Source organism: Drosophila biarmipes, chromosome 3R (assembly GCF_025231255.1).
Source record: "Drosophila biarmipes strain raj3 chromosome 3R, RU_DBia_V1.1, whole genome shotgun sequence".
Lineage (NCBI taxonomy): Eukaryota > Metazoa > Arthropoda > Insecta > Diptera > Drosophilidae > Drosophila > Drosophila biarmipes.
In genome coordinates, this window is record NC_066616.1 from 16,221,418 (window position 1) to 16,247,808 (window position 26,391).

At 48.4% G+C, this 26,391-nt stretch overlaps 4 protein-coding genes across 25 annotated transcripts in view; 2 read left to right on the forward strand and 2 right to left on the reverse strand.

The window, feature by feature from the left end:
- The window catches only part of LOC108031408 (serine/threonine-protein kinase par-1), a 49,706-nt gene extending 48,572 nt beyond the window's left edge, over nucleotides 1-1,134 (forward strand). For all 9 annotated transcript variants that reach the window (XM_044090824.2, XM_044090822.2, XM_050889298.1 and 6 more), the window contains one exon: nucleotides 15-1,134. In XM_044090824.2, coding sequence (XP_043946759.1) covers nucleotides 15-69 — 55 coding nt within the window. In that variant the 3' untranslated portion in view covers nucleotides 70-1,134. The remainder of the gene's footprint in view (nucleotides 1-14) is intronic.
- LOC108031410 (solute carrier family 23 member 1) lies at nucleotides 705-4,406 on the reverse strand. Its single transcript, XM_017104806.3, has 4 exons — nucleotides 4,271-4,406; nucleotides 2,637-3,256; nucleotides 1,795-2,311; nucleotides 705-1,738 (listed from the first exon to the last, which is right to left on the reverse strand). The coding sequence occupies exons 1-4, from the start codon at nucleotides 4,301-4,303 to the stop codon at nucleotides 1,187-1,189; spliced, it is 1,722 nt and encodes a 573-aa protein (XP_016960295.1). The 5' UTR covers nucleotides 4,304-4,406; the 3' UTR covers nucleotides 705-1,186.
- Nucleotides 4,407-4,914: 508 nt separating this feature from the next.
- On the reverse strand, nucleotides 4,915-24,478 carry LOC108031429 (baculoviral IAP repeat-containing protein 6). Of its 13 annotated transcripts, XM_044090970.2 has the most exons (34): nucleotides 24,101-24,478; nucleotides 22,508-22,818; nucleotides 21,384-22,446; nucleotides 21,152-21,303; nucleotides 20,560-21,088; nucleotides 19,658-20,492; nucleotides 19,369-19,589; nucleotides 19,088-19,309; nucleotides 18,639-18,935; nucleotides 18,139-18,553; nucleotides 17,647-18,074; nucleotides 17,355-17,587; nucleotides 17,186-17,297; nucleotides 15,647-17,078; nucleotides 15,310-15,578; nucleotides 15,076-15,251; nucleotides 14,536-15,015; nucleotides 14,355-14,472; nucleotides 14,088-14,159; nucleotides 13,003-13,787; nucleotides 12,680-12,938; nucleotides 12,396-12,619; nucleotides 12,218-12,335; nucleotides 11,929-12,159; nucleotides 11,678-11,862; nucleotides 11,081-11,616; nucleotides 10,550-11,013; nucleotides 9,129-10,484; nucleotides 8,710-9,003; nucleotides 8,044-8,658; nucleotides 7,151-7,985; nucleotides 6,623-7,091; nucleotides 6,128-6,556; nucleotides 4,915-6,058 (listed from the first exon to the last, which is right to left on the reverse strand). In XM_044090970.2, exons 1-34 carry the CDS (start codon nucleotides 24,318-24,320, stop codon nucleotides 5,546-5,548), a joined length of 14,898 nt encoding a protein of 4,965 aa, XP_043946905.1. In that variant the 5' UTR covers nucleotides 24,321-24,478; the 3' UTR covers nucleotides 4,915-5,545. The 13 variants fall into 13 exon arrangements, with proteins under 13 accessions (XP_043946905.1, XP_043946902.1, XP_043946901.1 ...); XM_044090967.2 differs by having other exon boundaries at nucleotides 15,647-17,075; nucleotides 20,560-21,303; XM_044090966.2 differs by having other exon boundaries at nucleotides 15,076-15,248; nucleotides 20,560-21,303.
- A 404-nt stretch (nucleotides 24,479-24,882) lies between these two features.
- Nucleotides 24,883-26,225, forward strand: LOC108031174 (leukocyte receptor cluster member 1 homolog). Of its 2 annotated transcripts, XM_050888556.1 has the most exons (4): nucleotides 24,883-24,901; nucleotides 25,016-25,064; nucleotides 25,121-25,220; nucleotides 25,279-26,225. In XM_050888556.1, the coding sequence occupies exons 2-4, from the start codon at nucleotides 25,042-25,044 to the stop codon at nucleotides 26,050-26,052; spliced, it is 897 nt and encodes a 298-aa protein (XP_050744513.1). In that variant the 5' UTR covers nucleotides 24,883-24,901; nucleotides 25,016-25,041; the 3' UTR covers nucleotides 26,053-26,225. The 2 variants fall into 2 exon arrangements, with proteins under 2 accessions (XP_050744513.1, XP_016959882.1); XM_017104393.3 differs by lacking the exon at nucleotides 24,883-24,901 and having other exon boundaries at nucleotides 24,971-25,064.
- The last annotated feature ends 166 nt before the right edge of the window (nucleotides 26,226-26,391 follow it).

Below are 26,391 nucleotides of genomic sequence, written 5' to 3' on the forward strand. Positions count from 1 at the left end.
TATATGTCTTCCAGCTCCGGATCACGTTACCGCACTTCGTCGGCCACTCGCAGTCCGACAAACATTTGATGTACCACACCGCAGAATGGCTTCTGCATCTTTTGCTACTACTCCAAACGGAAGAAGGTGAACCCCGGCCACAAACATGGCCAGGCCATGGGCACGCCGCCCAACACCACCGCCTCCTCGTCATCCTCGCGCGCCAGCAGTGGCGGCGCCAAAAAGCCACAGCTCCAGCCTGCCCACTACAGCCATCACCACAACGAGCAGCACAAGTTCTAGACTGGCCCTAATCCGATCCCAGATCCCAGATGCCCAATGCTATATACCAAACCCTGGACACCAATTACCAAATCCCACTTAGGCTTAGAGATTTTTGATAATTTTTTATGGAACTTAGCCAAAGTTATACTCTAGTGCAGACTTTTGGACGCTGCCCCTAGTCGTAGGTTTGTTGTAGTTTCGGACATAGCGGAGTTTCAGCCATAGATCGGGACTCTGAAAAGATGCACTAATGCATTATATATATATACGATTTTCAAATGATTGTGCCTTGGTTCCTTCGGTGGTTTTAGATTTAGCCAATAGTCATAAAACGTTGATTTTAATCTGTAAGTTCGTAAGCGGTACGAAAGCGGAACGGAAACGGAAATGGAGAGGGAGAGGGAGAGTGAGAAGAGAGGCAACCGGAAATGAGACACGTGTTTCACAATATATGTATATGTATTTTCTATGCTATTTTTGTGGGGATACCTCGCGCCGAAAATGCGTTAAAATTTCTATAAAATAATTTTAACAAGAATTTTTTTGCATTATACAGAACTGATGGATTGTTTTCGAGATTTGAATATATAGAGTTTAATAGGGACTACTTTCGTTTGCTAGGACTATTGATGTTATTGCGAAATAATAGAAAATATGCGAATTGTGAGCGAAACGATGGGAGATTGTTAGGTAGAACGTAGGCAACAAACGATAAGCGAATTTAAAAAGAAATTAACAAAATCACACGGAACAAAAAGTAATAGATCTAGATTTTTGGGTAGAATCCGAATTCGAAGTTCAAATTGTAATTAGAGCGTGAGCACGAGCAGCGTTTTCTAAAAATAAATAAAACCGAATCACCAAATTGAATGGTTGTTATTTACATGGATTCACACGATTGTAATTTTAACAATGCGATTAATCAGCTTTGCTTCTGCAGCTTGTAGGTGGGCATGAAGGGGATGTAGTAGGTCCACTTCCAGCGGCGAATTGCATCCATGCCGAAGGGAAAGTCATAGTCCGTGGCCGTGCCATCGTTGATATTATCATCGCCCAGGGGCATCTCATTCGCCCAGTCGATCAGGCCCCGCTCCGCCGGAGTGCCCGGTATCACGTTGTCCAGCAAGCAACCCAGCACGCCACCCACCAAAATCGTAGTGCCCAGCAGCACGGATAGTGTGGAGTCCACTGTCTTGTTGCCGGTGTCAATGGCCCCGGGATGCTTCTGCATCCAGCGGCACAAGACCATGGGGAAGAATATGGATAGTCCCAGGATGTAGAGATTCCTTGCAGACCGCAGATCTACATACTGCAGCGTGGAGAGCCCAAAGGCTATAATCATGCCGAACATCACGCAGAAGATCCCGCCAACCACCGAGTCGGGTATGAGGATGAAGATGGCTCCAAACTTGCCTATCACTCCCTGGAGCACCATTATCAATGCGGCCCACTGGATGACACGACGTGACCCAATCTGAAATGGAAGACTTTATTAAATTACAGTTGGGTTTTATCTTTCCACGATCCTACCTTAGTGACCCCGATGGCGCCCACGTTCTCCCCGAAGGTATTGGTTCCATTGCCAGCTCCCCAGAGACCGGCGAGCACAGTGCCCAATCCCTCGGTTCCGATACCACGATTGATCGCATGCAGCGGTGGCGAATGGGCGCCGGACATCTGTGACACCGTCGGATAATAGCTGAGCGACTCCACCGTGCAGGCCAATACTCCGGCCAACATGCCCAGCACGCCGGAGAGCGTCACCGAGGGCCAGCCAAACTGTCCCGGATACGGCACATAGAACCACTTGGCACTGGTCAGCACATTCAGGCGAACATCCGTGCGGGAAGGATGGCCTGGAGGAAAGACATCGGTGGCCGTCAGAATGCCGCACAGACCCCACATTATCATGATGGTTAGCAGGACAGGAAAGAGCCGAAACAGCTGGAACTGGCGCACCTCCATTCCGTGACCCTTGCGGTAGGCCAGGATTGGCACGGAGACGTTCGACATTATTTGCGAGAAGAGCGTCAGCATGCCAGTGGTTCTGTGAGGAAAATGGATAATGAAATCATAAATCAAATAAATATTAAGAAAGAAAAAATTCTTAAATCAAACGCAATTTTTCTTGATTTTAAATTATTAGGTCTAGAATGCATATTCTTTATTCAAGAACATTTTGTCTTGATTCAAGAAAACCCGACTAAATCGAATATTGACTCAAATACTCCCAGCGAAATGCAATTCAAGTAATTATCAATAACAATTAAGCAATAATAACTTGAAAGCAATCATATTTAATGCGCTGGTGTTGAGGTACATCTATTTTTTGCGGGCTCCAGATAGACTGGCAACCGATCTGTAAAACTCACCCAACGGCAATGCCCCAGTGCTTGGAAGCCGTATCAGCCGCGTGCTCGAAGAGCGTAAGACCCACCAGTGACACAGTGGGCACAATGGTCAACGGAGTCACGTACTTGAGGATCTTGCCCACCAGACCAGTGTAGCCCAGGACAACCTGAACCATGGCGGAAACGGCTATGGCACCGGATAGCTCCCGCATCCGCACTTGCCACAGTTCCTCCCGCTCCAACTCGTCCATGGCATTCATCTCCGACTGCTCCGGACACTTCCACTGCGGCAGGGCCAAAATGGCCAGGGTGGGCACCAAGAACGAAATGGTTCCTCCCTGCACGATGGGCAGTCGCACGCCCCACGTGGCCTGGAAGTAGGTGACAATGCCCGTGACAAAGATCATGGTGGAGATGATGATGCCCCGGTTGGCGTCCTCATCCGACATGCACAACGCCGGCGTCAAGATGAAGGGTATGGAGACGATGGCGCCGATCATGGTCAGGTAGTGCTGGAATGCGAGAAAGATGCTCAGGTACCATGGGGGATTGTCGTTGATGGCGTACAGCAGTTGCGGCTTGGGTTTCTCATTATTCGGAGGCGTGTTGGGATCTTGAGTGTGGGACTTGGACGCATCAACCTAAAAATTAATAAAAATGCTAATTGAGATATTTCTTTACTAAACACTGATAAAAATGGCATCTGGTAAAGTATTAACATTTTTAAAAAGTTACTAAAATAATTATGTATTAACTAGCCATGTCATGTGTTTCTAAAATTATATATGCATAATTTACAAAGCGCTTTTTTATGAAATATATTTTTAGATTTCCTAACATTTATGGATAACTGTTAATAAAAGTTTGATATGCGATGATTTAATAAGAAAATCCTTATCCATAAATATTGTCGATCAGTGTAATTTTATTTTATTAATGCAAATACCTATTTGTTTATGTTAATGAGCGGTTTTTTAGTATCGGGCATAAATATATTCTCACTTTTTATTGTATAATTGCAGAGTGCGGAAAATGCATTGTTTTATTTATGAGGATTGCAATTAAAGTTTTGAATTCATTTACATAACTATATGGCTTAAAAAGTCCCATGGAGGGAGGAATTTAATCTTAGCCCGAGTTTGAGTGACGGCTCTGCTCGCCAATCGTGATTAATTGAGCGTTAGTATCAGTGCTGAAAGCGCTGGACGCCGCTTTATTCTCAGCTTGTTTCGATTGGTAATTTTAATCAGACCATAAATTAATAGCTGATGAGATGGGGCAGTTAATAAATCAGTGTGCTGTTGCCTCCAACATTGTTGACTGAAATATGACAAATGGTATTTGGTTGGAATTAGACCGACACTCACTCACTCCCCTGGATCGTTAAAAAATATTTTTGTGAATGAACTGTTAATGGCTGGGGTGTTATTGCTATCTCCCCGGTTTTATCCGTCAAAAACGACAGGCCATAAGTAACAATTAAGTGAGAACTGCAGTCCAATGAAGAAATGCCCCGCAAAACAAAAGCGATAAAAATCAAAATAGGAAGAGCATCAATCGTTGGCAATTATGCAGCGTTCACTGGGAGCTTTACTCTTATATAAACCCACGCGATCGCCAGAAATCCCAAATGTGCCGAAAAACTTTGGACTTACGCCGTCCTCGACGGTGACATTATTCAGTTCCATGATCAAACCAGCTCGCACTTTATATACGCCATAAACTAATTGGGCGTAGAGCACGGATACAACTCCCGAAGAATTCCGCCAGACGTCCGATCGCGACAAAGTCCCGGGACTCAATGGCAAGATCTATCAGCCACTTGTCGAAATTCGCTCAATCGAGGCAATATTTTATCGTACGGCTCTTCGAGAACAGGGCCTTTATTTCAAGAGCATCTGAGAGGAGCCGATCGATTGCAGTGAGCTCTCACATATAATACCTCTATAGGGAATAGTGAAAGTAAAATAAATTAACATTACATAGGTGGTGAATAGAAATAATTACACCAAATTAAAAGTATAACTAAAATTGGTTGTAATTTAAATAGGCTGGGGAAAATTTTTAAATTTAAGTTAAGAACTGAAAACTTTAGAATAGTACCAACCCACCTCAGATGCCGAATAACATCACACCGAGATAACAATATTTTATGAAAGGCCAATGCTTCCCTATAAAAGTGACAAAGTAGGTATTATAAAGATATCACCCCATAAAGTACCCAAATGTGATAAAACCATTTTGTTTTCGTTAGACCATGGAAAGGTTTGATGGTCAAAACTCATAAATCACTGCATACTTTTGGGGGAAACAAAATGTATCTCGCGTTTTATTTCAATTGGAAAAGTAACTGTTCACAATTTTCTGTAAATATTTAACTAAATCACTACGTACATACATAGTTTAATACACATTTATTTAGTTTTGGTGGTTTTTCTTGTTGTTACTGTTTTATAGTGGTGATATTTTCAATGACTTGCATGTCCGTTCTAATCTATACACACACGGGTTATTCTTGTAGAAATTGATAGATCCGTTTATATAAGCATTTATAAAAAGTTCGATACAATAATCATACATACTTGTATGGAGTGGGATATTCATTTTTTTGTTTGATTTTGAATGGAAAGTTTCTGACAATGCTTTGTGGGCGAGTGTATGCATTCTGTATGTGTGCACGCCTTCTTCCGCGCGAAGGTCTTTAGCGTAATTTGTTTAACATTAATCATTACGGTTCCATTAAGTAAAGCACACCAAGTTCTGTTGCAGTCTCTCTCTTACAAAAACTAAAACAAATAAAGGCGTAAAACAAAAATCATAGCATATAAATAAAAAATGTCTAGGGCAGCGAAGTGCGGGAGGCCGGGCCAAGCAGCTTCTGGGCATCACATCGAATCCATCTCCAACGTCCTTGGGCAGCAGCCGTGGATTCAGAGCTCCTCCTCTTCTTTCTCTTGCCACACACTGCTCTCGTTCTCTGTATCACTCAGAATTTCTACCACCTCTTCTTCGCCCGTCAGCAATCCCTCCTCCTGTGGGAAACCCTTGAAGCCGTCATCCACATCGCCGTCGCCTTCAGCTTCGCCATCAACTTCGCTATCCTCCACAGTCTCGCCTAGCAGATTCATGTCAGGCGCTATCGCTTCCTCTGTTCCCACCTGGGCCGTATTGGTGGCTGCCGCTGCAGGAGCCGCTGACACATCCATAGGAGGCAGCGTGGCCACCGGATTGAACGGTGCATCCAAGTCCTCAAGGCCGCGAGGCGGCTTCAGCTTGGACAACTCCTCACGCAGGTGGCGGTAGTGACGCCGCAGAACCATTGAGTTGAAGGAAATAGTGCGACTAGCCCTCTCCGTGTACTGGGGCTTGCCCAGCTCCTCGATCCAACCCTCGATCTGGGCGCAGATCTCCTCGCGCTTCAGCCAGAAATGCTTGTGTATGACCTTTAATTATATGAATGAAAAGGATTAAGTTCTATTATGGTGCCGCTTTAAAACAAAACTAAAACTTACATCCTTAAAGCATTGACTTGGGCTGCGTATCTGTTCCAGCATCGCCCAGCGCACGCAGGCCTGATAGATATTGCTGTTGTACTCCCGCGACGAGTTGGTGCCACTCGGAGTGCCCCGACTCCTCTCAAAGCCGGGCTCATTAAAGTACGGCTCGGGGACGAGGATCAGCGACTGGATGGAGACCAGCACCTGCAGGAAGCTGGAGGTCTGCGCATTCCACTTCTCCTCGGGCCGACCGTGCCAGGTGTTTAGAACCGACAGGCACACCTTGCCGTCGTTATAGAGGTTGGGGTTGAAGCGCACCGAATGGCGGCCCGTGGTCTCCAGATTGATGAGCATGGGCTGGTTGGGGTAGTCCGGCGGAAAGAAGACATCGAACTCGAAGCACCCGTTGGCATAAGGCGTGTCCGCCGGTCCAGTGATGAGTACCTATGAGGTCAAACAAATGATTTGTAAGGATTTTGTAGTATTCACAAAACAAGGATGCTAACATACCTTCATGATGTCCAATCTATCCGTATCACAGCGCACAAATACAGAACTACTAAAACTGAGGGGCAGGCTGGTGGACAGTGTCACAGCCTCCTGGGCTAGTCGCTTGACCCGTGACGGATGGTAGCGATCGCCGGCGAGGCGCACCATCTTCTCGAAGTGGTGCGAGACCACAAACCGGAAGCTGTTGTTGTCCGACTCCACAATCATATCGAATGTGTCGAACTGGCGCTTTTTCATTAGCTCCAGGTAGCGCTGCTCAATGGATTTGCTCAGCGGCTCCAGCTGCCCACTTCCGTCCTCGTTGGTGTGCAGCATGTTAATCATGGCATCCGCATCCGTGGTCTTCTGCACCAGGACACTTGTTTCGTGGATGTCCGGAATGAGCAGAGCTAATCCCTCGTCGTCGCCGTCATCGATGTTGAAGGTCAACTGATGTGTCTGACCCTTGATGTTTGACTTCTTGTTTACCCTGTAAAAAAACAGACGGTTAGGGGTTTCAGGTGGATAATCAATTAATCTTAAACTCACTTTAACCGCTTGGCATATGTATCCACGCAGGTCTTCATGTTCGTGAGCAGCTCCACAATGGGAGGCGTGCTCTCCCCACTGCCACTAGCCGCCGGCTGAAGCAACGAGACGAGCATCTTGGACAGCGACAGGGCCCGCAGAAGCTTCAATATGGCACGATACAGCGGAATGTGGCGCGTGATGTCCAGCACGGAATCGTTGCGCAGGTAGGAGCTGAGGGCGGGGATCAGGCAAGACTGCTGCAGGAGGGTTTGGAAGATGGGCGGTAGCTCGCCGGTAACATCTCGGACATCATGGTAGGCCAGGATATCCTCCCCGCACATGTCACTCGGTATGCAGTCACCCGGATTTATGTAACTTGCCAGAACCAGCAGCAACACTGTGACATGCTCTTCCTCACTCTTCTGGCGGAGCAGCGCCTGCTCCACATTCCAAGACTGCGTGGTGGATCCGGTGCCGAAACCCGTTCCCTTGGCCCAGTACATGTGGCTCTTATCGTCTGACGTTGCACTAGGGGTGGCCTCCTCCGGTGCATTTGCCTTGACACCGCTGGCACTTCCGTTTCCACTGCCAGTACCACCAATAGTGCCACTGCCACTGCTGGTTCCACTTGGTGAGGGCTCGTTCATCGGTGCTCCAATCCGGTTGTTGTGCGACTGATGCGAGAAGATGCCGAGGCAGTTGAGCACTAGGTGCATGGCACCTACTTCGATGACCACGCGACGGAGCAGCACACCGTCGTCGGTCGACAGCGGCACACTGTCCAAGAGCTGACGGAACACCTCAAAGGGCAGGGTTGGAAGCGAAGGCGCTAGCGACAAGCTGTATATATCATCTGAAAAAGGAAGGGAGTGTTTCACACCACAAAATAAAGCTTATCTTTAAATACTTACTGCCCTCGCCGTCTCCCGTGACTCCCAGCACTAAACGGAGCAGGCACTGCGCCCGCATTTTGTCCCGCAGCAGGACATCCGAGTAGGCGGGCAGCCGCAGGAATAATCCAAATGCGGCTAGCGAGTGCTGCGGCACTGAGCTGACAGTTGCCTGTTTGGCCGCTGGCTCGCATATGGTGTCCTCCAGATCCTCATAAATCTCGTCGTTGGGCTCCAATTTCACCCAGTCTGAGAGCGGCGGACTCTTCTCCTTTTCGCTGACCACCAGTGTGGTCTTCCTGCCCGAGTGCTCCGGATAGACAGTAGGCAGGTAGTGGGCCAGTAACGAGAGGCCACCGCTGGTCGAAAATCGCTGCAGCGGTGATGGTAACGGCTCAGTGCAGACAGCCTTCGTCTTCTTTGCCTCGCTCGCATCATCCGCCCGCGGCTGGGGAACCAGATCGAGCGATATGCAGGGCGTCGACAGCGAGTGTCCAGCATCTTGAAGTGAAGCCAAAACCTGCGAAATGGTCGCATCTCCCGCCAAAACGATATCAGAATACTCCGGTATAACCAACTGGTTGCCATTGGCTGCGTTCGCTGATTGCAACAGGAACTCCTCCACGTTGAAAATATCTGTAAGGGAACATTTGGTTAGAAATTATAAACCTAGGGTAAAGTATAAACCTAGGGTATCCTCACTGGAAGCCATGTTCAGAGTGCTGGTCTGAGTCTCCTTGTCTTTGTTCATGGCCGCCTGGTTCTTGGCATCCTTAACACGCTTGTCCTTGGCTGCCACGGCGGCTCCAACGGTGAGGAACTCCATGCTGCCCGCCTCAACGTTGTTGAAGTTCAGGAAGCTGCTCTTCTCCAACTTGCTATCACTTGACTTGGCAGTCGCACTGGACACGCCACTGCTGGAGGCCGAGGCCTCGCCTGCTCGTTGATCTGTTGGTTGTTGATAAACTAGGTTACTATACACTAAGGGGTCGCAAACAAATAAAATAAAATAAATAAAATAATTTAATTATAGGAGCCAAAGCATAAAAGTATATGTTAACCAAAAACCGGGCAAATGGAAAGAAATCAAGTTTGCGAATACTCACCACTGACGCAATTCTGCATAATCTCCTGGCACGTGGTGCTGGTGGTCACCGTGAACAGCATGTGGTGGGCGCTGCTCCGCTTGGCCGGGTGATTATTCACAGCTGCCACCGGCAAGCTGGTGCTGGCACCACTCGAATTCCCGCCCAGGATGGCGGACAGGGTGTCCCTCCGCTGCAGGGGCTGCTGACTTCTCACCGAGACTGTGATGTGTTCGTTCTCCAGGAGGAGCTGCAGCACCAGCTGCCTGGTGAATCCAGATATGGTGGGCCGAACACCATGCGAGGATCTTAGTGGTTTGCAAATTATGGCTCCGATGAGCAGCTGTGTAAGCACCTCCTGGTTGCCGGGATGGCAGGCGCTGACCCGCGTAAAGAAGTTGATGGTGGCTCGTTCCAAGCGGATGAATGATTGCTGCATGGGCAGCGTCTTGCTGAACTGGGCGGCATGGGTGTTGCAGAGGAGCTGCAGCAGTGGCTTCCAGAACACGGAACCCTGCATGGTGCCCAGCCAATCTCGCATAGGACCCTCGGCACAGCATTCGGCAAAGAAGTCCAGCACTTTGGGGACATTGGAGCTACTGAGCAGCGGAGTATTATTGCTAGCATTGGCTTCGGCTTTGTCAAAGTCCGTTAGGGAGGAGTCCTCGTCATCCGCTGGAGCAGCAGCTGCTTGGTTGTTGGCCGTAGCTTCCCCTTCCCCTGCAGCGACTGTGGCTGCAGCGCCTTCCTGCTCCGATCCAGGCAACAGGTGCATGCAATACTCGTATATGGCGTGGGACAATAGCTTAGGCAGACCCGAGTCCAACATTTGGTATACTGCCGCCGGAGACTGACAGGCCAAAGCCAGAGTCTTCAGGAATGTGGGACGCTGCAGCAGAACGGTGAGATTCTCGCTACCCTCGCGTCGGAACCAGGCACTGCCGCTTTGCACCTTGCTGTCATCCGTTTGGCCGCGAGCTGGAGGCTCTAGTTTCACTCCCAACTTGACCAGCAACTGGTTGAACAGCTCCGGCTTGATGTAACACAAAGCACACAGTAGGGAGTCAAAGCTACTTTTTAGAGGCTCATCGTGCTCCAGGGACGACACCCATTCAAAACAGGTCTCAAACAGCGAGGATGAAATGAGCAGGGGCAACTCGGGGAGTTGCTGTTGTGTCTGCACTTTCCACAGAATAGAAGCAATGACTTTGACAAATCCGCTTTGTGGATTATTGCAGCGCGCCTGCTGACTGTAGTTGTCGTGCAGTTGCATCACCCAGTCGATCAGGACGCGCAATTTGTCAAGCAAGTGCTCCGTGGAACCGGTGACCACTTCGTGGATGAGATCGCACACCGCATCGCTGGACAGTTTAAAAACTGAACGGGTAATTTATATTATTAAATTGAATTATATAAAAATAATAGCAGTTTTAATGACTTACCTTGGGGAGTAGTGTGCCATAGAAGTGTCCTAAGTAGCTGCAAGCTAAGCTCGTGGTTATAGGCACCCAATTTCAGCAAAATGGTTTCCAGGTGCTGCTGAGCAAGGCTTGGAATCATTGGCATTATATTGAGCAGTGAGCAGCAGGCCTCTAGGAAGCCAGGATAAGCAGCTGGATAGGCGGCGATCAGATCCGCCAGCTTGCTGTCAGGTTGCAGGGCGGCCACGTGGAAGCAGCGTGACAGGATCCGCACCCAGCCAATGCTCGTCTTGGCGAAGGCATCGTCCTCAAGCATAGCATCAGCGTCCATCGCAGCTAGAGCAGCCGTTTGCAAAGGCGAGGAGCACGAGGCCAGGGAATCGATGAAGGGACTAGGCGATCGAAGGCCCTGCATGCGATTCCCGAAGATCGTCTGGCCAAGCACAGCGATTTGGACGAGACCCACATTACCACAATCCTTGGGTCTACAAGTGGAATTAAATATTGGTTTAATTTACAGAAACCAAACAGCAATTTTCAGTTCAATCTTACTTGTACAGCCTTAGAACAATGCTGGTAGCCACCTCCGCCTTGGCCAGCTTCAGCCTTATGCAGGTCAGCCCGGTGGTGGCCATGGGTGCACCCACTGGGATAGAGCCCACTCCATAATCTCTGGATAACTCCAATGCCACCGCCGAGGGGCAGGAGGCCAGACTCGTTGTATGCGGCACTAGCTGCACCTCCTTCAACAGAATCGCTGTGGGAAGCGTGATGGTCAGATCCACGTGCGTCTCATTTGGGTAGAACATGTAGCTCCAGGCCGGAGATCGTGGCCTTCGATGTGAATTATTCGGGTTCGAGATTAGAACCTCGGCACTTTGAGCTGCATCGTTTTCGGAGACAATGTGCGAGAAGGGTGCAAAGTTGATCAGTCCATCGTACTGAGCTCCACTTCTCGGGGGCTGTGCTGTTGTTGCTCCAGTTGTCCCCGTTCCAGTTGTTGTCTTCTTGCACGCACTGTTTGCCGCCACATGAGTGTTCCGCTTAAAGCGTGTATTGCGGGTCAAGTGCTGCATAATCAACGAGATCTGTCAAGGTTTAGGTTTCAATTAGTTTCTGAAGAGGCACATATCCTGAAAGAATTCTAACCAATCCTGGCTGCATGTTGATGATCGTCTTATTGAGCCGCACTAGGTTGTGACAGATAATCTGAATTCCACCCAGCTGGGTGAACGTCTGAACTGCCGCTGTGACCTCCAGGACCTTTGAGATGTACCACAGGAAGGGTTCCGATAGCGGCAGACGCGGCAGCGTCGAATTTCTTTGAATGGTGGCTGTCGGTTAAGAAGATTCCCAGCCTTTAGTATGAGGAATATATATCAAATAGAAGGCAATCTTACTTTCTTCCAGGTATTGGCAAATGGGTGCAACAACCAGTCGAGGATTGGAGGCCTTGTCACTGAGGGTTATCATCAAACTAAAGACCGCATCGGCGATGGTTTGTGGATCGTCCAAAACCATATTCGATTTCAGTGAGAAAAAGCAACCAGAGGACATCATGGTAAAAGTGCTTGTGGAGCACTGGGAGAGTGTTCCAAAGAGGCGCTTCATCGTGGGGAAATGACGCAGAACTAAAAGGCAGTGTTATTTAGTTAAAAGTTTATACAGAATGTATGGTTTTAAACCTACCCCAATCTGCTATGCATGGCACTTTGCTGCGATGTCCCTCCGTATTCAGCTGTTCCGCTTTAGTCTCGTCTGTTTGACTTTGATTGGATAACTCCTCCTCCTCGGGTATGGTAACCTCCTGCCCAAAGAAAAATGCACAAGTGAGAAACGTTTGACGACATGCTTTGCGGAGACATACACTTGGTTGCCTGGGCATCTCCGTGAGAACCATGTGCGAGGACAGTTTCAGCAGGTTTATAATAAGCGAGTTGTCGCAGATTGTGGCATTCTGCTTGGTGGGATTCTCCGATCCCAGAACATTGGCAAACAGATTGCTAAAGTTGTTGCCAGCCGTGTTGTTCTCATTGCCACGCTGGCACTGCAGTTTCTCGCCATTGGAAATGTTGTTGTAGACCAAGAAAGCTGATCAAATAAAGTGCTTAAATAAATATTCAAATGGAGAAAAGAATTCCCAATACATACAAACACTTTCGGTGATCTTGAGCGCAATGTTGAGATCTCCCTTGTCGTTGGGCATCATGAGCAGATCCCGAACCAGTTGATTCTGAGCATCGATGGGACCCTGCTGGTTGCTTATAGCACCACCAGGTTGCACCAACTGAAGTACAACATGCAACAAGATGTCCTTGAGCCGGCGCTTGCAGGGAATGCCACTAGTCTCGCTTTTGCTGTGCAGCCACAGCAGCAACTCATGCAAATGCTTGCAGATGGTTGGTCCAGCCTAGAGGAAATAAATTAATTTTTTAGAATTTATAATTAACCCAAATATCAGCTTAAATACTTACACATCGGTTGGTTATGATAGATGAGCTCATGCCGTAGCCCGAGAAGAACCGCAGCAGCATCTTCTCAAAGTTCTCATCGTTCACAATGACCTCGTTGATACGCGTACAGTCCGCATCCTCGCCAATGGGCAGTGAGTTGCAGGCAAGGAACAGGCACTGGAAGCCCAGACACCAGGTGCGCAGCTTGATGTCATTGTGCCAAGCCAGGGCCAGGAGCAGTCCCTGCACCGCATTCGCCCCAAAGGGAATCTTCGGAACATCCGTATGGGTGATGCCACTGGTGTACGGCTTATCAGAAAGCTCGCAGTTCAGCGTGAGCCACATCTGCAGCACCTGCTCCAGGTGCACCCAAGTGTCTTCATAGTGCAAATCCGCCAGGATGGAGTCGAAGACCTTCTTGAACATCACATATGTGTTCCGACCATTGTACTCCGTGCCTGACCAGAGTTGCGTCAAGTACTCCGGCCAGGGAGCAGCCTCCGGTGGCGGAGAGACAAACTCATTGGTCAATACCTGCGGCAGCGAGGAGTAGAGATCCAGGGAGGTGCGGTTCGTGAGCCTTCTGAGCAGCGTTTCCACATGCAGTTCCAAGCCCACGTCCAACCGTGAGTCCAGGGCAATGGAGATGGACTTGCAGAAGAAATTGAAGGTGTTCTTGCACAGGGCGTTGCTCTCCTTCTTGGTCACTGGCTTTGTACGCTCGATCATATCTATGTCGTTGAGCATTTCATCGAATTCCGTGTCATCGCACTCAATCAATGATGGCAAATAATTATATTTGACGGCTGCAAACACGATAAAGGCATTGTTAGAACATATATTGTTTGTTGATAGTTTTTTGTTATACATTGGCAGGTTACGGGTATCAAAATCATATTTAAATGGGTTCAAACTAAAAGCTTGGCTAAGGGGAAAGTAGTACTGTACCAGGAACCGTAAATGGTAAACCATTAAGCTATTTGTTACAAATAGAAAGCATATAAAAATGGTCAATAAATACGGTTCCTGCATACATTTGGACATCTATGAATCAACCGTGCATATTTAATGCAAGGTTCTACGGTTAAGATAATGACTGTGTTTACCCTCTTGATAAAATTCTCTAGCTGTCGGCATCAGCATCTCAAATTGTGCCTCAGTGCACGAGGAAGCAGTGGCTAAAAGAATGGAAAATTCATTGTTTGACTATGCCCTGCCAAGGGATTTCGCAACTACGGTCTCGCCGTAGAAAAGAATACCTTTGCAAATGCTATTTTTGTGAAATTTAAAGTATTGAAATCAATTTCAATAATTTGCATAAATATATAAACGTTTTGCTAGGTAAACAGAAACCTTGAAAGTGGTCTACTTACAGGTATAGTCGCTGAATAAATCTCTAGTTTCCTGCACTGAAGCTTCCATGGTTCGTGGTGCATCATTGGTGGGAGTGACATCATTGTCCCTAAACTGCTTGTCTGCATCCAAAAGATCCTACAAGAAAGATAAGCTTTTATTAGTTTAAGAAAAAAACGTGTAAATTCAATTTTAACCTACTTGAAGCAAACAAGTAATAGCGTGGACAGCCCAGGGCTGCTGCTGATCATTCCACACGGACAGACGAACCAGCTGCTCCAGCTGGGAGGTGGTCACAATCTTGCAGAGCTGCACAGACGGTCGGCATGCCGCCACCAACCTTGCGATCACCTTGCAAGTGAGCAGAAACTGGTCCATGTTGCAATCAAAATCCATTTCCAGCAGCAGGGCAAAGAGCCCCCGAATGACCACCTTGATGTTGGCCATTCGAAGAGTCTTTAATCCCTTGTCAAAGTTGCTGTCGCGGTCGCCATCACTTCCCGCGACATCCTGGTGTTTGGGCGAGGATGTGGAGGCTACCGTGCTCTTAGATGCACTACTACTTGAGCTGCTGCTTCCCACACAGAGGCCAGCCATGTTGATCTTGCTACCGGCGGCGGCCGTCTTGCTGGGTCCACTGCCCTTCGATTTCGTCGAGAGCTCCATGAAAATACCAGGATGCTAAGTAAATGTTTATGTTAATAACTTTTGATTCTCATTTGATTTAATTGATTAACTCACCTCATTCTGTATCATGTATATCTTCTTTCCCCAGTCGGTGTACGGCTGGACCGAGTACTTATTCTGCTGGATGATGCGCTTCTTAAAGCAGCGCAGTTGCTTGCTGTTGGGAGTGTTACTGGGCCTGGTCTTGGTGAAATCGCTCTCGCAGCTCATAAAGTCCCAGCGAGCAGCTGCTGCAATTACATGTTTATTAATAAAAATTATTATTAATTAAGCTAGCCAACCACTTACACTTATCCTTGCGTTCGTTGTCGTCCAGACAGACGGATAGAAACAGCAGCAGCCAGGTGATCAGCTGTAGATCAGAGGTGGTGCCCATGGCTGCGCTGCGATCAGCAGCGTTTGCCGATGTGCTGGGCTGCTCCGACTGGAATTTGTAATGCGGGGAGATGGGTGCCAGCAGCTTGACGAGCGTCTTGAGCACGGCGTCAATCACAATGGATCGGCAGGCGCCCATGGCAATGCTGCGACGTCCCAGGTAGGTTAGCAAAAAGAATATGCTGTAAGTGGAGAAGAAGGACAATGAATATTTCCTTTTAATCTCTATTAGTATTGCAAGAGGACTAACCGATCCTGGGGGAAAGCCTTGCAGTTCTGTGCGGAGAACAGGCTGCAGAAGGTGTCGGCGAGGAAGTCTCCCCACCACGGCTGGAAACAGCACATTCGCACCAACAGCGAACAGGTAGCCAACTGCAGTTGGGCGTCACCGTAGACCACCAGGGAGTTGAAGAGCGCCTTCGCCGTGGCCGAGTTGAACTTCTGGTGAACGGGCAGGATGTTCTTGATTCCATACTCGATGGAGAAGTGCAGCAGCACCTCCACCAAACTCAAACTGAGTACTCGCAGCTTGTCCCGCGATGCAGATCGCAAAATTTCCTCCGTTATCGGAATGGGCTGTCCCGGAGGAGGCGTGTTACCCAAAGCATTGGGGGAAATAGCGCGTTCCAAACGGAGCACCACGTTCCGGATCACATTGATCTGATACTGCAGAAGCATGCATTCATCGTACAGTGAAACCACTTTATTGTTGTTATCCAGGCCACTAAGCTCCTCGTCGCGCTGCTTGTTGATGAAGGCCTGGAGGTGGGCCACGTTAGACAGCTCACTGTTCCGCATGGGAGCCAGCAGGTCCATCAGTTTGCAGCTGGCCAGGCTGTAACGACAGTGCACATCCTCGTACAGGGCATTAAGCGATTTCAATTGCGATTGAAGGCTCTGGACGGGCTGCTTGATGAACCTCATCAGCTGATCCCCATAGCCGTCGTGCTCCAGCACAACCGGGTGGCCAAAGAAGCGTCCCAAGGGCACCTTGCACTTTGTGGACGACATGCCAATTCGACCAATAATGGTTAATTTTAAGTACCGGCAAATTGGCGCCGGCTGAATGTCGCTGAGCACAAGGGTCTTGGTCTGGATGTCGTTGACCTGTACCAAGCGCGTGCAATCCGTTTCCTCGTCAAAACACCAGATGTCAATGTTCAGGGAAGTCAACTCATCGCACGAGGGAATCACCAGATCCGTGAGTAGGATGTGCTGGCCAAAATCCAGGACCACAAATCGTCTGGCACCCGAGTGCATCCGATCTATGACTATCATCTGCTTGGGCGGTGGAGTGATTAGCTTGTGCCAGGCAATTGGCTGGCAGGGATTTGCGTTCAAGTTCTCCATGATTTTCTCGCTCTCCGCAGCGTCATCCAGAATGTTTTCACCTGACGATGTTGTCTGCTGCGACGGGTTCGGTTCGGAAGTAGTTTCCTGGCCCTTGATGGGGGCCCCCGGCTCCATATTAAATGGAGGCGTTGTATTACCGTCCCAGTTGTCTAGTTTGCCAAAGTCATCGAAGGAGATGTGCTCGTATATCTTTTTCTGCATGTAGCTTTCGAACAGCGACAACTTGGGCAGGAACTTCGACATCTTAAGCTTATCCATGATGGCAGCCTTCTCCATTTTAACCTCCTGTTTTAGAGCGTGTTCCAGGGAGTCCGCAAGAGAGGACCCTGCTAAAAAAATAATTGCAATTAAAATAAGCATTCAAAGGAGCACGGACCACATTTATAAAGGTGCTCTTATACAAAATACCCAAACTAAGGTACCAAAGAAAACTTACAAGTTTTGTCCTTGAAGCCATTGACCAGGCCAAATGCATCGTAGTCGACCTTGCCCTGTTTTTCCTTCATTTCCTCCACCAGGCATTCCACATCATTGACCAGATCGTTGAGCTGGTAAATATAGTACCTTTAGTAACACAGCTTTGCTACTTTGTTTTCATCGCATACCATTTCCTCGCCCTTCTCCTTGGCCACAACCAACTTCGGCATCATCATCACATCCTCGATGACCACATTGGCCGCGGAGTTTCCTCCAACACTGTCGATGTTGTCGATTCGCGTGGCCTCGGATGTTTGGACGCAGTTGAAATGGAGTTGCACCACCTCTAACAATCCACGAAGCTGGTTACTGATGCTCTTGCCGCGGATCAGATATGGGAACGTCCGAAAGTCTACGCCATCTGTAAAAAGTCAATGTTGCTATTACTTCTGACTTAATAAGCATAATTCAATTTGCAACCTATGGAGCTCAATCGCTTGATGTCCAGTCCGGTCACCGGCAGAATAGTAGAACTGCTGCGTATCACGTTAGTGAGGGCCACAGAGGAGCCTGGTCCCTGCCTGCTGACATTGGGGAAGTCGAAGTCAAATATTTCCGGCTCGAAGGGATAGCCGTAGAGGCCAAATCTCGTGGCTAGCAGAGCACAGTGCGGATCCCAGCGCTTGTCAATCTCGGTGGCAATGTCCTTCAACAGATTGATGGCCAGCTCGGAGATGCTGTTGTGCGACTGGGCCGTGGATGTGGCACAGGTGAGCATCATATACCAGCGCACCACACTTCCGCACTGCGCGCGCGGCAGTTCCGGAAATGTGTTGGCAATCGCAGATTTAAAGCTGTAGTCCAGCGTTGTGTGATCTTGCACCTCTGCTGGCAGATTGGTTGCACCCCTGCAAGGATAAAAGCAATATTTAATGTATTTTTTAATAGATAGATAAATATATCTTCACTTACTCTGTCAGCATGATGAGCAGCTTCACACATTTGTGGGCCGTACTCCGTTCGCTGTAGATGACGCAGTTCCGCAGCAACTGCTCGATATGCTTCTCCGCGAGGGAAATGCACTCGAACTGCTGCGCCAGCAGATCCTGAATGTTGGCTGCTGTCTGCTTGTTGATCTGGTCCTTGAGCCGCTCCGACTTGGGCGATCGGAATCGATTTAGCCTGATGAAACAGATCCAGTTGAGCACGTCGAGCGACAGGTTCTTGGCCAGCGGGCTGGACGCCGGATCACTGGCGATGCGCAGCAGCTGAACCAGCAAAACGTTGCTCTCCAGCATGGCTATGCGCAGCATCCGGCCATTAGCGATCCTACTGTGAGACTTGACCGCGCGCACACTGATGGAAATCTCGTGTAGCCAGTCGCAACCTGCGAGGACAAACGAATAAGCGGAAAGAGAAAAAATGTATTAAATTTCAGTTCAATTAAATAGTTGTGGAGCACCAGGAAGTACCTTCCCTACTCGGCACTTGCTCGGGCCTGCGTCCCACAGAGGGAGTAACTGCGACTGGCTGGCCTTGGGACTTTTTTTTTGAGATATTGGCTACGAACACCGGTTCACCGGTCTGATACTTCGGTTTTTTCACTTGAATGATATTAATGCAGGCGCTTTTCGCCGCTGGATATACTTTAAGAACCGCTGTCTTGACCGCCCGGAGAATAGTGGCCATATTAAAAGAGTTCCTATTGATCTTGTTTCGATCCACTAATTTCTCAACTTGATGCGAGCGCTTGTGCCGCGTTGAGGAAGCTGCAAAGGGTAGCGATATGGGTGGTAAACAACATCATGCCTAGTAACAAACTGCAAACAAATCGAAATTTGATGCTAGGAGTGGCAGCCGTAGACCAACTTAAAAATCTGCCCGTCCCTTAATCAGATTCCCCAATTCCTAGCATACATACCTCTCGTCTTATTCTGCCCATCTTTCGATGGATCCGACACTGTTTTGATGTGCAGTAGAAAATTCCTGGTGCGGGTCTTAAACAGTTTCGGGGAAGTGAGCGTGGCGGTTCCCCCTTGGTCACACAGATCGATGCACGAGGAGAGCTCGATGGGACCGGCCAGAACCTCCGCATTGTGGGCTAGCAAGTACTCCTCACTAAGCACGGGATTTTCATTGGCAACTGGAAAGGAGAATCCAATTTGTTAGGGAACATCTAAAGATTCTTTTGTTGAGCCTCACTATAAGAGAGATCAATGTTGTCATCGATGACATTCGGCTTGTAACTGGAATGAGGTCCCTTCATCCGGTAGCCAAATCCATTGGTGTTCTGTTTCAGTAGGGTGACCTGAATCGCTGCGGGGTTTGAGCATTGCTGATAGACCGTGAACTTGAGATCGATGTGACCCAGGGACACGGGCTGGGCTAAATTGAGCTCTATAATGTGCTCGTCCCAGGTGGTTCTGAAGATTTAAAATAGTTAATCCTATTAGTTAAGCAAATAAATGCTTTATAGGCATAGTATACTCACGCATCATTGTGCAGACGCCAGGTGCGCGTGAAATCCCGCTCGTCACCACCGTGCCGCATGCTCTGCGACTGCTTCCGCTGTTTCTGCACCTGGCCAAGATCGTTCCAACAGCTGGGCACCTCGGCAGAATAGACGGTCAGCTTATCGTCGAACTGCGTAAGGGCATAGAAGACCTTTAGGTCTTCTAGTGTCAGGTCGGCCGTCTTGTAAGCGAGCAAGTTGGCATTGGCGGCAGCCGTGGAAGCCGCAGATGGAGAAGTCTGGACGTGGACACCTTGCGCGCCGCTGGACGAGCTCGACACTGCTGCTGCCTCATTGCCAACATCCACGGAAATGGAGTCGCTGGCGATCAGGGTCTTGCCCAACAGGTCTGATCCAGCCACATGCCGCGCGCCATCCGTAACACTTACATCCGCTGCCTGTGTTAAGGTGGTACTGCAGTCATCCTCCATCTCAAGCAGTTCGTCTCCAGAGTCGTTCTCGCCCTCGCTTAGCGAATAGAAGAGCAGACCACCCTGGCGTGAGCAACAGCACAGTCTGTCTAGATTGCGGCAGTAAACCACAGACTCAAAGTGTTCGCCCTCCTCCTCGATCACCATGGTGCCTTGGAAATCGGCGAGCGAGTAAATCTCAACGCTGCCATCTGCACACACCACGCATATGGAGCCGGCATCCTTGTGCTCCAGAGACGAGTTGAAGTGCGGCAGGATGCAGAGCTGCTTGGGACACTTGGCTCGGCTGAAGGTCATGGCCAGGGTATAATCGTTGGATATTTGAGTGTCGTCGTAGTCGAAGACCAACAGCTGAGCTGCAACATTTCCCTCGGCGTTATTATCTAAAAAAATAAAACAATGTAAATTTAATATGTTTTGAAGTTCAAACGTTTATCGATTTGTGCATACCTGTGTCCATTGACTCTTCCGCCCGCTGCTCCTCATCCTCCTCTTCTTCCTCCTTGGCCACGGTGGCCATGATGATCTTACTGCCCTCTGTCTCCGGCGCCCTTGTGCGCAGCAACTTCACCAGCAGCTGGTTGCATTTCGGAGTAGTGGGCAGGATCTCGGCAATCTCAATGATCTCTTGCACCGAGTGGGTCACACCGTTAGCCCCACTACTGGCGCCGTCCAAAGCATTCATGCGCTTCACACTGGTCCAACTCTCCACCACACAGTCGATCTCCTCGGTGGCCGTCATCTTGTCGCTGCTGCTGTTGGTGCTGCCGTTGATCATGGTGTTGTTGTTGTTATTCGAGGAATTTCCTCCCAGTGAGTTGGCCTCGTTGTTGTTGTTATTGTTATTGTTGTTCTGGTGAGTCATCACCGCATCCTCGACAAGCTTATCGATCTCGTTGCCCATGCCAAGATTACTCACATTCACCGTATTTGATCCTACCATCAGACTCAGCGGTTCCTCCAGATTGTGATCCAGGATCTGGGACAAGGTGCACAAATCGAAATCGTACAAAACAGAGGCATCGTCGGTGTTTTGGCTCACTCCGTTGTTCTTGTTGTAGGTCATCAGGGCTGACACAAATCCGTTGCTATCGAAGCCGTCGGTGAACTTCTCGTACGGGGTCATAGCCTTATTATCATCATCTTTGGACTCGACATTCGTTTGGGTCACGTTCACGTTGTTTTCGCCGGGCACTAGCGAGATGAATAATTATAATTATTCAATCGATGATAGGAAGGTTTGGGTTATCAGCAAAATTAATGCTATTGCTTACCATTGACCATAGGGGATGAGGACTTCATCAACTGACCACCAACGCTGGAAACGCTGCCACTGTCATTGCTGACGCTCGCTGAGGTCTCACTGCTTCGGTCCACCTCGACAATGTTAAGCACTACCATGCGCAGCGCCAACTCGCCGCTGCTCTGGCGCACGCTGACGCCCAGAACGATCTTGGATCCCACAACGCCGGCCCGAAGCGTGGACGTGGAGGTTATATGCTGGGCATTCACACTGCCAAACTTTCCACTAGATACTGCATTCGATCCCGAATGGGATCCCACTCCGCTACTGCTTCCTGCTCCGCCATAATTCGCCGGCGAATACACGTAGTTCACCTTGGTGCGGGCTCTTGCATTCGGTAGAACACAGATGGCCGTTACCCGCGCCCACTCGAAGCTCTCCTCGAAAACGTCCTTGAGCAGGGTGGGAACATGGATGCTGTGCATCAGCTTCAGGTGACGTTCAATGCTCCAAACGCTCAACTCGCCCGTTTGAGAGCAACTTGTGCAAAGCACATTGGCATAATCACTGTTGGATATGATGTCGAAACCTAGTCCGGGTGCTGGCAATGCGGGATTGGTGGCATAGGTGATGGACAGCGGGACATTCTGCGTGTACTCGCCCTTGACGAAGGGGCACAGCGGGGAGTGCCTCTCATGCTCGCTCCACGGCTCATCGGTCTTCTCCCAGCAGACCAGACACACGTTGCAGGTGAAGCACATGGCGCGATCCTCGCCAGAGGAAGATGGCTGATGGTAGAAACCGGCCTGGGCCATTTGATCGGGCAGAGCCCACTTGTAGTCCATGTGGGGCCACTTCTCGAACGTCTGCCGACGCACTGCCTCCGAGTGCATTAGGACTCGTTGGAAATTACTAAAGTTCCAGCCAAAGTCTGGCACACGGGAGCCCATCAGCATGTCGGTGAGCCGTTCATTGATGGCGGAGGCGATGGCTAGCACGGGAATGTGGCGCTCCAGGCGCTTCAGTAGGATGACCACGTTGTTGGACACCAGCTTTAGGCTGGAATAGGGCACCTCCAGGCAAATGGTGTTCCACTAAAAGGGGAAATAATGTCACGTTTAATCATTCGTCTTATACAAACAAGTAAATTCTTACCCGCTGGGCCTTGATGCCCTTCTTGGCATTCAGCTGAGCTTGGTTGATCTTCTGAGTCAGCTCGTTGCTTATGTCACAGGGGCACTCCAGGCCCTCGCTCTCCAGTTCGGTGATGCAGTTCTGGAAGATGATCGCCTCGGACAGAATGATCTCCAACTTGATGTAGTCGTCGTTTTGGCCAATCGGCGCCTGCAGAATGGTGTCCAGCAGCAGGACGCCGTTGTAGTCGCCTCGCAGTCCGAGATTATGACCATCCCAGAACAAGATCTTGTCCTGCAGGGGCATATACCGACCATGAACGACGCTGTCGCCTGGGAGGGAAAAACGAGATGAAAGTAAACATTAGAAATATGACTCATCCTTGCTGATTTCATCAGAAAACAGTTCCTGCTCGCCCTTCTAAATACTTTTTATAGTTTTGAATGTGTTTTGATTTCAACCATTTTGAGTAATTAAAGTAATTAACTAAAGGCGCTTCATTAAAAAGCCTTTTGAAGTGCGGACTAAGAATAAATCAAGTTTTAACTAGGATGTATAAAGGTGAAAGATGGAAATCCAAATTAAATATGATAACAATATGATAATCACTTATAGCACATGCATGAAATCAGAACCAATAGATAACGAGACTAGATCCGTGAAACTGAAGACCGGAACATTCCCGAAAATAGCTTCCGAACTACAAGTTTGAGGGCTGCGGGGGCGAGGAGGGTCATCAAACAAAAGCACTGCGTAATAGAAGCAAAACAAAAACAAAATGCGTGTGCTCGCGGGCTAATAGAAAACAATAACAAACGCATTGCGATAGGACGGATATCTCGAGGGGAATCACTCAGATTGGCTTGGATTGGATTATCACTCTCCGTTTAAGGATTTCCCAGAGCTTTGTTAAAAATTGATGCCAAACGCATACACAAAAACTGACAGCACACACAGCCACACAGACAAACGGGTGGACAAGTGCAAGGCAATTACGTACAGAAATGCAATACAGTGAGCAGTGGCTAAGAAGAACTGTTAGTACATTTTAGATTGGCATACACAGAAAAAAAGGGCACTTATATTTTGACTTACTATTAAATTCAATGCAATTAGTTTATTATGGACCAAGATAAGTAAAAGCTTTTTAAGCCTCAGAAAGAAATCAGAATTCAAAGAATTTAACAAAAAGGGCGTAGCACTAATTCCAGCTAATTTACCCAACATAACATTCCTAAGACGTTTTTGTACGATCTCTGATAACACTTCTGAAAAATACTAAGCTGTTATCATCAGTAGTTATTTTTTAGTTAAATTTAAGAACATTTTAAATATTGGAAAGATAATTATATGATATAAACTGGAAAGCTGGAAATTCTCTTATCCCATTAATTTTTGTGTGCCTCTATTCTGGTCATAAAATTCTATACTGACACGATTCAGCCCATTCAGATCTTCAAAAACATCAAAGTTTATTGATACACCGCCGTTTTTCTCTGTGTGGGTTCTAATTCGCAGTTCTCCACTGTATTGACATTTTGGTGCGCCAGTGTGGGTGAGTGGCCCCATCCGTGTGTACATGTGTGTGATGGTTTTTTCCCCCACAAGTCTTACCACTAGAGCTGAGCTGATAGGTCTGCAGGATCACTCCGGAGTTGGCGTCCAGGACCTTGACCGTGCTGCCGTTGTCGAAGAGCAGGAGCACATTCAGTTGCGGATGATAGACGACGTTGCGCATCTCGAAGGGCCGAGCTGGAGCGCTATTACAGTCGCCCAGATCCAAGTAGCCATCTTGCTTGAGGACGCGCTGCTGGTGATGCTGCTCCGTGGCCATTCCGGAGGTGCGCCACTGCGGTTGGGTTCTCCTGGTTCCGGATAGGACACGCTACACGGGTTTTTCGCAATTCAATTCGGAAAATAATTGGCTGCGCTCTGCTTCTGCTGCTGATTCTTCTTCTTCTTCGTTTTGCCCCTTCTTCTTCTTCTACCTTCTGTCAGATGTGTTTGCCTCACCTGTGAATGCCAAATTAATCGAGTGCCCGGTGGGCGCTCGCGTGTGGGTGGGTGGTGCGTTGGGGCCAAGGTCGAATCAGCAAATAATTTAAATACAATACAAAATAAATAATAAAAAAGGGGGACTTTTGGCCTACTTGGCCCCTACTCGATACGTTGGCTGTCACTCCTGAAAAATCGAGAATCGAACTGTTAACGGATAAACAACAATCGAATATAATTATAGCGCCTCCTGATTTCTAAGAGCTATCGGTATCGAAGCAACAATAATAATAGCAATAACAAACAATACAAATAACAACAAAATATATGAACTTCGCTACTGACTCTCCCCCCACTTTTATAAAGATTTTGTAACAGGAGTAGCAGACTCTCGGTGCCCTCTACACCGATAGAACACAGGTATGTGTTTAATTTAAATTTGGTTCGGTTTCCCGCCAAAATCGATGTTTAAATTGGTCGAGATATCGACCAGGGCTGCACTCGAAAAGTTGACTCTGTTACATATGTTTTCAGGTCTGTTGACAAATTGTTAAGGTAAAATGAATATTTTACCAAAAAAACGGTGAGTTTTTTAGTTTAAACAATAGGTTCCTCCTTCTAATCCTTGTGATTTTGCAGCTGGCATGTGCGCACCAAGGAGAACATGGCCCGCGTGCGCCGCGATCAAGCGGCGGCGGCAGCGGAGGAGAAGGTCCGCCAGGACAAACTGCAGTTCGCTGTTGGTATTGCTGGAGGATCTAGAAATTCCTATATTAATGGTTTTATGTTCTATGTAGGAGAGCGAGGCACGAATTAACTTCCTGCGCCGCCAGTCGGGCTTGCCGGAAAAGGTTTCCTGTCCCGAGGAAACCGAGGAAAAGCCGGAATCCAGCACCGAACCAAGCAGAGGTGTGGATCTCTTTGCCGACTACAAGAGTGCCGTGAAGACCACCAACAAGGACCTCGAGAAGGAGCAGAAGGAAGAGCAGGAGAAGTACGAGAAAAAGATTGGCTACCTCACCTATTTGGGCCAGGACACCAATGAAGCCCTGAAAGTGCGCAGCTGGTACGAGGTGGCACCCAAGAGGCCAGAAGTGGGAGATCCCGCCGCTACAGAGGCTTTCCTGAAACAAAAGCTAGCCCACGACCCACTGACCCTCATCAATGCCCTGCTGCCGCCGGAGAAGAAGGACCCCAAAAAGGCTACCAAGAGGAGACGTGAAAGGACACCCACCCCTCCGCCAGAAACACCAAGCCCCCACAAGTCCAAGAAAAGCAAGAAGGATAAGAAGCATAGCAAGCACAAGAAACACAAGGGGCACAAGAGCAAAAAGGATTCCAAGGAAGCCCTTCTGGAAGCCGAACGCCATAAGCGAGAAAAGCTCGAAAGGCTGCGGAAGGAACGCCTGCGACGGGAAACAGCAGAGCGCCAGCGTTCCGAGGCTCTTTTTGCGCCCAAGGAACCAGCTGTGCCCGCCAGTGCAGCATCCACGCCAGCTCCCACGCCTAGGATTGTGCAAAAGTACAACAGCCAGTTTAATCCGGAGATAGCAAAGCAAAATATGCTTTAGTTTGCAACATAGCAGGGTATTATTTAGAATTTTAACATAAAAAGGGGGTTGATCTGTAAAAAATGATAAGTTGTAAATAAAAATAGTCATTTATACTTACCAAGTAAAAAGCATACATTTTAATATTTGATTAATTGTATATTAACTATGAATAAATGATAATTTTAAACCTATTTGGTATGTTTGACCCCAAGGATGTAGTCCTAGCTAAGGAACTGAGGATAGAGCCGTACTTTTGGGGCCATTTACGAACTTTATCTGAATAATAAAGGGATCAAAAAACTTCTTCAATGCGGCATATTTGCCCAAGTTCAAAAGAAACGGCTGGGATATAAACCA